At 38.4% G+C, this 13,152-nt stretch overlaps 1 protein-coding gene across 10 annotated transcripts in view; it reads right to left on the minus strand.

Moving 5' to 3' along the window:
- Positions 1-13,152, minus strand: part of MTRR (5-methyltetrahydrofolate-homocysteine methyltransferase reductase) — a 28,707-nt gene that overhangs the window by 14,207 nt on the left and 1,348 nt on the right. For 3 of the 10 annotated variants that reach the window (XM_074576241.1, XM_074576233.1, XM_074576240.1), the window contains exons 2-7: positions 12,817-12,953; positions 9,298-9,482; positions 5,222-5,375; positions 3,209-3,326; positions 1,754-2,126; positions 265-387 (exon numbers count right to left, since the gene is read on the minus strand). In XM_074576241.1, coding sequence (XP_074432342.1) covers positions 265-387; positions 1,754-2,126; positions 3,209-3,326; positions 5,222-5,375; positions 9,298-9,441 — 912 coding nt within the window. In that variant the 5' untranslated portion in view covers positions 9,442-9,482; positions 12,817-12,953. Of the gene's footprint in view, positions 1-264; positions 388-1,753; positions 2,127-3,208; positions 3,327-5,221; positions 5,376-9,297; positions 9,483-10,894; positions 11,228-12,816; positions 12,954-13,152 lie in introns of those variants that run through there. The other 7 variants (XM_074576236.1, XM_074576238.1, XM_074576235.1 and 4 more) reach the window with 6 other exon arrangements.

A 13,152-nucleotide genomic window follows, 5' to 3' on the forward strand; every position in this document is an offset into this window, starting at 1 on the left:
AATACAACATCCATGGAACAACACAGAAATTAATTTGACACTTTATTTCTGTTTTGATGTCCATGGAGTCATATGTTTCAGTGAACAAATCAAGCTTTGCATTTACAAAATGGAACAGTCTAAGCTGACATCCTGTTGTATAGGGAATTATTTTTCCTTTTTAAAAATTCCAGTAAATAATTTTCCCCTCAGTTATTATACATAACACACATGCATTTCACCCTTTATTTTAACCTACTAAAGAAAAAGCCATCACTAACTTACTGTAATATCAAGTTCTAAGAGCAATGCAGTTTTTACTGCATCTTCGCTAGTGAGCTGAACTGCTTTTGTAACTGGCACTTCAAAGGTTGTTCCCTCTGAAATGAGTGAGGACAGATGTGGATTCTGAAAAAGAGGACATGAAAACTTACACTAAAAATGCAAATCAGCTGAATGATGACTTACTACGACATACAGGAATTAGTGTTGCTACAATTTTTTTCAAACTATCTTAGGAAACAATTCAAAACAATGAGGAAAACCATGAATCTTCTATATACATAGAGTGTTTTTCTCTACATTTTTAAAATTCACATCCAAGCAGCAACTGGCATATATTCAACTATAAAAAGTCAGTAGGCTTGAACAGTCTAGTAGGCCTAAACTACCATCAAGTGCAGCTAGCCGTTTCCTTTTTCAAGAGCTGCCTTGAAAACAGCCAATTAGAGAATGGCATTTATGTTAAAATCCAAAACACTCCTGCCTAAGAAAAGGATTACTAGCTGTACAGTAGAAGTAAGAACAGAAGCTATTTAAACACATCATTGCAGATTTACAGATTAAGACTTTGGGGTGCAGATGGAGTTATTGTTACAGGAAATTTATAAGAGGAATGGCTGGCCACAGATGCTATTGATCCAGGCCTGGATCTGCAGACCAACTTCCCGGCTTGGTGCCAGACCTGCCTCATTCCCACAAACTTGCCGGATGATCGGCACTCTTGGCTGATCCTGGCTGCCATCTCCTGGTTTGCATTGCTTGGGTACTGGGGAAGGGACTGGTTGTGTTACCACACCCAGCTCCTGGCTCCCTGTCCCTTAAAGAGCAGCCATCCCTCACTGCTCCCTCGCACAGATAACCAAAACATCTGCCCTTTGGCAGGCAACTAGAAAAGTTTGAGTCACGCTTTCCAGTTCATTTTGAACACTAAATATGCCAACTGGGGATGATCCCCAGCTCATGCTAATTCTTCTCATCGCACAGCAGGTCTTTGTTCAACATGGATTCATAAGAAAAGCACACTGGCTTTTGATCGACAGTTCACCTTCCATTTCCAACAGTAAAATTATCATCAGGTTTTTACAATGACAAGTTTCTCTGTTACTAAATATGCAGCAAAATTTTGAGCAATTTTACACCCTCTTGAGGCATTCTGCAAGTACTAAAAATTTAACAGAAACTGTACTATACTCCTTTCTACAGGAAGACGTTTTCACCATCCTAACCTAAGACAGTGAAGATTTTACTTCTTCTATTCCTGGCATTGCAATGCCAAATTATTAGTTAGCTAAAATATACGTCAACATGAGCATCCATAACTCATATGGTGGTAACTACATTTTCACAACATAAACAGACCTTTCACTCCTGCGTTCAGGGACATTTCGCCCTTATATGAGTATCCGCTTGCTCTTTTGAGCCGTATGTAGGAGTACACACTCATGCTGCTACCAGAGCTGGAGGCTTTCATCATTCAAAGTGAAGTCCTTACCTCACCATGGGTGTCCTGAAACTGCACCTCTATATATTCTGGTGGCAAGGCAGGAATATTAAGAGCAGACTGAGAGACCGGAGGGACAGAATGAACAAGTGAAGGTTCAGTGTCTCCAGCTGAAGCGACAAGACTGATGTCAACCAGTTTCTGTGTCAGGACATCAGAATTCCTCACTCCCCCATCTTCTAGCTTCAAGTTCTGTACTTCTGAGCTTAAGTTTAGTTCATGCACCACATGGGGGGCTGCAGAGAGAGAGCTAGAAACAGCATCAACATCACTGCTCATGCCTTCTTTTTCTTTCTGCAATAGAAATGCTTCCTTGAGGGCAAGCCAAAGTCCATCAATCCAAGGATCAACCACTAATTCCAAACTGGAAAGGGAGAAAAAAAAAAAGGAGAAAGGAACAGGTGAGTTATTGTGACTTACCAGACTGTTACAAGACTTCTACTGTTGTATTTTACTTACAAATAATGAAAAGACAACATTTCCATTCATTTTCCATTTTTAATATATATCTGCGGCTGTTACCAAGATGACTTTTTTGTTAAAAAAATATTTTAATTTAGTTTTGTTAAAAAAATATTTTAATTTAGTTATTACAACTATGTAAATTTATAGAGTCTAAAGCATATAACAGCCTTACTCTTCTTCCAGTTTCTCATTTTTATTTTCTTATGCTGAACTTTATAACAGGAAGTTGAAGGGATGGTAGTAAAATATGCAACTTTTCATTGTGCAACAGCAATATCAATAGCTTACACTAATGTTCCATTTTTATTATTTTAGAACACAAGACATAAGTTTTATGGTTATGGTAATGTTTGTGTTCAACTGTCTCCTATCACCATGCACAAAACTGATATTATCTGCAGTTCAAAATAGGTAAGGCAAGACTGCAGCCTACCGGCCAGAAAGAGCAACAGAACAGGGAGTTCTTTTCTTACATAATTCCTCTACAGTGATAAAAAAAGAAAAAAAAAATAAAGAAAAAAGGATGCTTTCTGGAACAGAGAAAAAAAATAGAAAATATTATAGGGTTTGCTTAAAGCAGCTCTACTGCAAGATGTGAGCTTGGATAAAGGTCTGATGCACATGTAGAGATTCCATTAGCCAGTACCACACGTACTGGGAACTGGATTTATTTTGATTTGCTTCAGTAAACTGTCTACATTTTTTAAATCCCTCCACTTATTCTGAATTACTTAATTTCTGTAACTGCTAGACACCCTCCATTTTCCCGGGCATTACAGATGTTTGCTCACGCTTTAAAAATGGAGTTCCATCTAATGGCAACTGAGACCGAAAAGGCATACTGTGTTCAGACAAGACTCATTCCTATGAGGTGCCGAGTATTCAATCAAACCGATTTCAAAGAGTTCAGAATGTTTAGCCAAATTCACATGTAATTATCGCATGCTGAAGAAATAAAATCCAAACTCATTCAACTCTCACCCTACACAATCATCTGCTAATCCTGTGTCATAGAAGTGCTGGGCACCAAGTTCTTGAAGTCGTCTGTCTACTGTCTTTCCACCATTACAAAAGAAGGTGTACTCTGAATCTCCCAGACCTAGCAAATTCAAGGAAAGAGTAATCATGTCAATCAGGCAGCCACCCAGGCTACACAGACAAAGATCTGCAAAGACAACACAGGATTTTCTGGCAGGCAAACAGAAGAATCTGATACAGCAAAGCGTGTACTACCAGGACACTCTGATGACCTTAAAAAAAAAATTGTGTTTGTCACAAAGTAGAGCTGAAAAAGCGGTTCCTCCCTCACAAATGTAAGACACAGAATCTCTCTGAAAACACTTTGCTTTCAATATTTCACACTTCAGAAGAATACTGCTTTAGTTTGAGGCTTTTAAAAAATACAAAACCATTCTCACAGGAAAAATGCAAGGAAATGAAATAATTAGAAAATAGTGAAATTGATAAACTGTATGTGAATTACCAAAATAAATTACCTCACCTTCAGGTTAAAATTGTTAATATATGTCAACAACACAAGGGAGAGAGTATTACAAGTAATTAAAAAATATTGGAACCTTGACAAAAATAAATCAAACACAGGAGTGATTTTAAACAATATGAAGTAAGAAACGTAGGAAAAGGTGCATAAAGGAATCTGGTCCAACATCCCCCTCCCCAGGAATCAGAGATTTCTTTGTAGATCTCCGTTTCACTGCACTGGGTTTTCTGCCCTTTAACAGTCATGAAGATGTTCTGTTAGAAGATGCTCTTTGTTATCAGTTAAACAGTCATTGGACTCAGGAGTTATGTTCATGGAGCACTTGAGATTTTAAGATATCAACTAAACCACTGACCCGCCCTAAAAGTGATCAACAACACATGTTTATCTAACAATCCCAAAGGTCAGGCAGTCTTCACAAATTCTGTAAGTAATCCACACCACCACTGTTTCACTACCCTAACTATCACAATTTTTCACAGCCTGACCCTTTCTTGTGTGTAGTTTCAAACCACTAGACCCTTATTATTCCCACCTAACAATGGGTGGCAACGGACTATTCCTTTCTCCTTTATGATAGCCTTTTTTTTTTTTTTTTTCTTTTTCTTTTTAAAAGACTTCTGCGCCCTCTCAAGTACGGTACTTGGAGTGAACACTTCACAGGACAAAATGAAATGGATACTATGAATATATTTTAAGACTGGTAACTTTTTAGACTAGAATCACAAAACATGTTATAACTTAGATACTATAATAATATCTGTTACAACAAAAATCAGTATTAATACAATGCTTATCTTCATATATGCATATACACATTCAGTCATCTATGAAAAACCTGACCATGTCACAAACCGTAATGTATAACTAGGCAACAGCATAACATCTTCTCAAAATGTTACATGTTTAGGATGCGTACGTTTCAGACTTCCACATCATAAATCCACTAGAAATTTCCTCCTAGTGGGAACTTTCCTCACTAGAAATCTAGAAGTTTCCTTGCTCCTGCTCCTACCTATCAACTTAAACTTGTCAGGCAAAAATAACCTAGGTTCAAATAGAAGCTTCTGGAGTTTGTTTGAACACCACCTGGACACTCAACAAACTGACCTTACCATCAGCTCAAGATATATCAGATGCATTTTGCCAAATCTGTATTTTGCATATCAATCCTTCATCTGAAGTTATATTCCTTCTATTGATGAGTTTGACATTCAAAATTAAAATGACAATTATAAATAGTTTACATCATATTTTGTTTATGCAAAGAAAATTAAACTATAAAAAATTGTTAGCTTACTTTCAGATCATTTCTGTGACGCTTTTCCTTTATTGCTCATAGAGTATATTACACAAAAACGCTGTTCATGTTATAAAAATAAATGTTTTATAAGCACTTAAAAAAACCCCAAACAACCTATTCACAAGTAAAAAATACAAAAATCATTCACTGACAGTCAAGTGCTGCAATAATATAGAAAATACTAAATCACCTAGCAATCCGTACTGGAGATGTGCGAAATGATCAGGTGGCAAGGTTGTGTCTTGAATTTTCTTTACAAACTTGCGGGCAGTGTCTGGTGGGTCTCCAGTACCAGTAGTGGAAATAACAATAACTACAGGATCCTTCTCTGTTTCCAGGTTATACTGCAAGTAATAGAACAAGTAAGTTATAAGGTGCCATTTGATACCTAATTGTAGCCTTAGATATTATCTTTCACCCTCCCTTTTCCCAAAAGTACACAGAAAAATGTTTAATCTCATTTTACTTGTATTAAACCACAGAAAGCCTTCCAAGTCATTTGGGGGTTCAATTTATAATCTTGGCTGGAGTTTTTAAGACCAGACTGGGTAAAGCCCTGAGGAACCTGCTCTGACTCCAGCTGACCCTGCTGTGAGATAACCGGATGAAGTCCCTTCCAACCTGAATTATCCTATGATCCCATACACAAATGCTGAAGGGCAGCATTTTGAGCATGCTAGTACACATGCGAAGAATACTTCACAACTGCACTCAGATAGCTTAAATACACAATTCTACAGTATTTGATTTGTCAAGTGGAAAAAGTATTTTGCGTATATGATCACAATCACACAGTTAGCCATAATGCTGATAATTTCACACAGATAACTAAGGTTTGGCTGTACAAACTGTAGGGATCATTTCTAAGTTCCATTAGGGACCATTTGGTTCTGTCTGATAACTTCCATGTTACATCTGTCTTTGCCACTGAAAACCACCTGTGCTTTGGGGGAACTAAGGTAGCTCTGAACAGAGATAATGAGTCACCATGCTCTACAGTCTAATTCATTTTGGCCCCTTCACCCTATCCCCAATTCATTTATCTCTCTCTTTCACATTTCCCATAGTTTTATGGGGGCTACTCCCATTACACCAGGTCGACAAGAACTGCCTATATTTGGGGCTGTGTGTCGGTTCCATAAATTCAGGTGTCATTAAACCATTTATTACTTCTCAAGTAAAAAGCATTCTGTTTCTGTGATTATTTCAGCTTTCCACTGATAGCAGGCTGCAGCATGATGCTAATGTGCTGTCCGTCAGGTCGCCCACACAACACGCTCTTTCACAGCACCCCAATGGGTTATGGGTTTTGAATCAAACTGATGGCGAGCCACGTACATGAAACTTTGAGTTTGAGGCATTATCTTCTAAACACTCAATAAATCACTCAAACCGTATCCCCTTCTCAAGGCATATAAAAAGTTAGCCCTTATATCTACCATCCAAAAAGGTTAGGAACACAAAGAAACAGTGTATCAAGGATGTCTGCTGTTGTCATTTTTTCCAAAACCTTCCCAAAGGACCAAAAACAGTTGCATGGAGCAACTTAAATTACCATCTGCAGTAGTGTCCTGCCTCTGACAGTGGCCAACAGCAGGTGTCTAGAGAAATATAAGAGAAGAAAGCATGCAAGGATATTGGCCAAGTACTTTGACAGACTTCAGTGAGTTGTGGTCCAGGGACGTTCCAAACAGAAGTTTTGTCTTTTACAAGTTCAGGTGACCTCCAAGTACCCACAAATTCACGAGACTTCCAAAACTGAACTATAAGTTGTGCAAAAAAAGGCCATAAGGGTCGTGTTGCAATAACGCAGATTTTCAAAGCTTCCACAGCTGATTTTATAAGTGCAAATACAAGAGCTTCTGCGGTGCACTGTCACAGGTGACTACTGCTTTTACAATCAAAAGCAAACTCTTTAGGTACAAAATGCAAGGGTATACTGGTATCACATAAAAAGTTACACTACATGACGTTCCATTTAAAAAAAAAAAAAGATACAAGCATAGAAAGTAAAAGGTAGTGTATTAGAACAGAGGTATGATTAGTTCACTAAATTTTTGCTTGCTCCACTACACAGTCCCCTCTGCAAACTTAAAGACCATTTTGAAGACAAACGTTTGTCGACAGACTTCTTAAGAAGAAAATTCAAGGCCACCTAGCCTCTGGAAGCACAGAGGTCCTGCATTGATTTGTGTCACTCATCAAGAAGTCTGATGTATCACTAGGCCAGCAAGAACCTTTCACAATTACACGTTTTTTCACGGTACCTTCCACTTCTTCCTATACCCTTGTTGTTTCATCTTTTTCCCATTCTTTCTCCTTCCTTCAAAAGTACTCCTCAGCTGAGGACAGCAATGGCACAGAACAGCAGTGAGCAGCCTGCTCAAGCTGTGAACGATCGCTGAAGGAAGAGGATGGGATCAGACACCCAGATGACGTCTTACACAGAATAATACATATCATAGTAAATGTGCTTACTCCAGTAACTCATCCCATGGTGATCTCTATTTAGTCTCATATTTTACTGTTCCTATCTCACTTCCATTTCATTTCAGTCTTTCATCAAGCATAAAAAGCAACGACAGTAACCAACCAAAGATTTATGACCTTTTCTCACCTACAAGAGCGTAGGTGAGACACACTACTTGGAAACAGCCAGTGTTTCTGAGACTTGAGCAGTATTTGACCATTCATTTCTGTATGGCAACAGGATCACATTATGATTATTGACTCTGTAGCCAGCTATTCCATCCATCGACCTTCACAGCAATCCCTTTAAGTAATGACAAGATCTGCGAAATACCCAACAGCCACATAAAGATGGGCCTTTTAACTGAGAAACATGGACAAAACAGATAGCTCTTACTTCCTCACCTAAGGGATACACACACACACCTCTCCGAAACACGCATGTTGTAGAATAAACTCTCATATCTAACATGTCCCAAGGACTTCACAAGGGTCACCACCAAATTCAAGCAAGCTCTTGGTCCAGTACATTATGCCACCCTACCTTCCCCTCCCCAATTACATCTACACTTCTAGAAGTTCTCTGTATTTACAGTAAAGGGTAAGGAAAATCCTAAGTGATAAAATCTACAAAGCTGCAGAAATTACTTTTTGGGAATTACTGACCAATTCTCAGATTCTCAATTCAGTACATCTTTTACCTCATCAGTGACTTGCAGTTCTGAGTTGTCTTGCCAAATTTGACAACATAGATTTATTCAAGTGGCAGGCTAGAAATATCCTGCCTACTGCCCTCCCGAAACTAATCTCCAAACCTGTCAAATACAGAAGAAAGGAAATGGAAGAATGTAAGGAGAATCTTCGCATTCCCTTCTGGCTGCGTAGAAATCTCTTTGTAACACTTCGCTACATACTCAGTGAACTTTCATTCTAAAGTAGATGTCCAGCTACCCAACATGTAGTGTATCCCCCAGAAAGCAACTTGCTAAAAGGGAACCAAATTATTTACATAAACTTTTCACATTTTTAAGTGCAAAGAAAACTTTTAAAGGTGGTATTTTCTGCTCACCTCATATGAAATACCAGGCTATCAAGTTTGGTTTGTTTGATTTTTTAAATGTTTTTGTTTGAGGACATACAACTGAAAGTACTTTGTGAAGGAAATTACAGTCCATATTGCTTTTAGTCACAGGCAGACAGTTTTCACATCCTTACCCTTGTATAACAGCAAATAATAAAAAGCCACTTCCTTGCTCCAGGTAAGCTTTTTATTTCTTTCCAGAACAGACTTTAAGTGTACCCAGAGTGAACTGGAGTGAGTGCATATGCTAAGTAACTCAAGAAGATCCCACAAAAGCTCAGGGTCATGAGGAAGCCCACACTTAACAGAACACAGGACCTCAATACAACATAAAAGCTGCAGAAAAAAATAAAGGGTCATTTCTAACAACAGGACAGATGACCAGTAAATACAGAATTCATTCACTACTGTACACATAAATAGTTTTCTAGAAGTTACTGCACTGTTGTTAGAAGAGAGATCAAAGATACATTCATTTACTGTTCTAATAAGAAAAATCACAAGAAAGATGTACCTTTGGCAGAAGGCTACTAAGCGTCTGTGAGGATTGGTCCAAATTACTGATTCATAAGAAACAAAAATTTAAAACTAGATGGTATATTCTAGATGGCTGAATACGCTCAGCCTTCATGATTATTAACCGCTGCTACGGCAGCACATGAACAAAAATTCAGCTTTAAAATACCTATTTTTCAAAATAGCATGGAGTACCTCACCTTGTCCATTTCACTCATACAATGCATATCAGCTTCAAGTCCATGGGCACCTGCTTGCTGGCATATTTCCTCAGCTATGGCTTTTGCCTGCCCCTTTTGTGTTGCATATAGGAGCAAAAACCTTCTTTTTACATCACAGCACATTTCTCAAAACACAGCACTTTTTTTTTTTTTCCTTAAAGACACTGCAGGGGAAAAAAGAAGAAAAAAGAAGGGAATTCATTGCATGCAGAACAGCAAGATTTTGCTTTGCTTATTAGATTAAAAAGAGGGCAGCCGTACTGGTGTTTAACTTGGAAATGAGGCATCTACTTTGAAGAGAAGCCATTTCTCACAACCAAGCTTTGCAGGCCAGGTTGCAAAGGACTCGTAGTACTGGTCATACGTGCTGTACTGCCCTGATATTGCAGTAATATTGCAGTATGCCCAGTATCAAGAATCTAGTTTGTAAACAATACAACAGAGAAACTAGTTTCCTGAAAATAAGTACTATTTGTGTTACGTAAGTTGTATTTTCCACTTTAAGTCAGTGACTGCTTTGGTTACTTTTCTGAGATGTATTTGAAAACAAAACAAAAACATAGACCTGGTGAAGTCAAACCACAATGCCTAAGGAAAAAAAAAAAATTAAAATGATCAGTTTCCTCTTTTCTGAAATCAGTATTTTTTGCCTGAATGACTTTACACTTTATTGTCCACTATGTCTGTATTTTAGAACACATTGTTTTTCATTTCATATTTCAAAAACGAGCTTCTTACACAAGTACAACTACAGAATTGACAGTTTAGTATTTTTTTCTCATAAAAATAAGAAACCACTTTAAGAGAAATCTGCTGTAGTGTAAAATGCCACTCCCTCACAAAGTCTTGCAAGCGGCAGGATAAATGATATGCATAGCCTTATCCACTCAGCTGTCCCATCAAAATTTTAATGAGAGAAGTTTTCTTTCATGATTTTGACACAGAACACAACAGATACAAGGACAACTTCAAGAAGCAGTGAACAAGAAACAAGCAGAATGTCTCTTGTGCGTATATTACAAATTAATCTTCTGTGAATATTTTGTCACTGCTAGGGAGCTGCAGTTTAGCTCAAATACCGAGAATTACAACCGAGCAATTTTCAGTTCCCAACTTGAGATTTTTTTCACATGCCTGGGCCCAGTTTGCTGCATTTCATCTATTGCACCCACACAGACTCAACTACACAAAGCATTCAGTGTACTAGCCACACACACTGACTTATGGAAACCTGCGACTAAGTAATTTGAAGCGTATCTTTTTCCTGTTTCTCTGAAAGGAAAACCAACAGAGCTCAACTGCTGAAGACAACTACTGCACTCTATTGACATGGCATGATACTTCTCCCCACAGTATTGTGGAAGGTTTCTCCAATAAGCGTTTTTTTAAAAGCATACTGTCGTGGTTTTGGCTGGATTGGCCAATCAGAATGACAGATGGCCCCCTCCCCTCTCTCTCCAAAGAGGAGAGGAAGAGATAAAGAGATCTACAAGTTTAGAAAAAGAACTAAACTACTTCTTTAATGAAAATATCAATAAATAAGGAAATAATAAATAATAATAATAAAAAAGTATACAATATATACAAAACCGTATCCAGCTCCCAGGATGACGATCGTGTCACCATCAGGCACAGAGAAAGTCCCAGACTGGAGTCAGCGATGGACAGGAGCAGGATTCCAGATCTGGAATCAGGAATGCACGGATCGGGATCAAAAGCAGACAAACAGACAGGGTCCTCCTCAGATGTCAGCCACGGAAGAAAGAGACTTGACCTTTTGATCCCTCAGCTTTTATACTGAGCATGATGCAGATGGGATGGAATACCCTGTTGGTCAGTTTTGGGTCACCTGTCCTGTCCACTCCTCCCTGCAGGTGTGACTCCTCTATGCTTTTCCACTTCTGACCCTCTAACGGGGCAAATAACAAAGTTAGCTGACCTTGGCTGTTATAGCAATAAGTATAAGCAAGAGCCTCTCTGCATACGATTCCTTGGTATAATCAAGTCTTATCACTCTGATTTGTAAATCAAAAGTGGTAAAACTAAGTGATAGCTTCTTAAGAGTACAGTGCCTGTATTGTACATGAATTCCATGAAAAATGTAACTACTATACAATTTTAAGGCTTTCCTTGTATTTTGTTCTTCTACATTTTCCATTATATTTTTCACTTTAAATTGATTACATTGTATTACCTAAAAACATTAATAATTACCTTAACAGTTGCTTTAAATAAATTCATTTAAATAACTGGCTTCATGTGCATGTGCACAGAAGAAGAATGCATACACCAAAACAATCCACAAAATGATTTTTCACCCTCCTTTTCGAAAAGAAATATAAAGAAATTTGATGACACACAAATGATGACAATTCATATGAAACACAGTTTAAATACAGTTTAAATACCCTCAGATCCCTGTAGAAATACAGATTCATCCTAGTCACATGCTACATTTTCCCCCTAATGGTTCTCTCGTCAGCAGGTGGCAATACCTGACTATAAATGGAGAAAAACAATAAAGATGAAGCAGCATTTCATTACTACATTCTTTCTCATACCTCAGAAAGGAAAAAAGATAACCAGTTTTCCACTGGGACCACATCACAGCGTGGAAGCCTTCTATACACAAAAAGCTGAGGGTTAAGCTGCCAGCACTATAGTCAAGGGGATTACCAACAGACTTCATATAAAAGAGTCAGCTTGGGAAGATACATAAGAGAAGCATGAAAATTTGCAATAGTAGGGAGGGAGAAGAGGGTAACAGAAAGAACAGCAGTCACAATGTGGTTTGACGTGGCCAGATGTCGCCCTGACAGCACTGTGATCTCTGCCTAGGTCAGGCAGAGCAGCCTCTCCAAAAGACATTGAGCTGCTTCCACTCCAGCTAGTACAGTAACAACAAAGGGTGCAAGAAGTAGCTACTCACATCTTGGATGCCTGTATGTGAACTGGCAGAGAGCTCACTAGTGTGTGGACTAGTAGATTGCACAGAGACACAAAAGTTAGAGCAATCACATCTCCCACAGAAGGTGTGTGTAAACAAGAGAACCCGCATGGCCAGAAGAGGGGATCTTGCTTGAGATGCATACCTCCTAAGAGGGGACTCTGTGCATATGTAACAGTGCAAATGGGCGCCTGTGGGAAGGGTGGAGGCCACAACTAGACAATTCTTTGGAATTTGATACAGAAGGCTGTTTAAATATTTGTAGGCATTTATTAACATTTTCTAAGTGCCTACTATTGTATCTGTTGCGTTGCTGCTATTGATCTTGAATATATAGTTCAATTAATTGATTAAACAGTAGTTTAACTGCCTGACAGTTAAGTATGTCATTAATAGATCAATAACATTCTTTGATCTTGCTTTGACCTAAACCACACAAGTTGAGGAGTTTCTGCCTGTGAGACCTTCACTCTGTCATCAAGCAGAAGAGCTTCACGCACAAACTGATCAAGTGATGCCTGCTAAAAGAAAGGAAAATCAGTCATGCCTACCTGCAGATGAACAAAATCATACACCAGGAACACACTTGCACTCAGATGAACATACTGCCAACATTACTCTCGCTTTGCTGCACCATACACTCTTTAAAGACAATATGCCACTTCCAGTTAGGTGATTATGAGTTCAACTGAAATAAAGAGGGGAAAAAACAGTAATTCTTGACTATCAAGCTTTCTAGATAATACCTCTAACTTTAACAGTATTACTACTTAGCAGTCTTTAACATGTTGATGTCTTGGTAGTTGCACACCAAAAAACAACACACAGTTTAAGCTGGAAAAACAACCCAGGATCTCCTGGCTCAAACCAGGGCTTAACATGAAACT

Source organism: Larus michahellis, chromosome 2 (assembly GCF_964199755.1).
Source record: "Larus michahellis chromosome 2, bLarMic1.1, whole genome shotgun sequence".
Lineage (NCBI taxonomy): Eukaryota > Metazoa > Chordata > Aves > Charadriiformes > Laridae > Larus > Larus michahellis.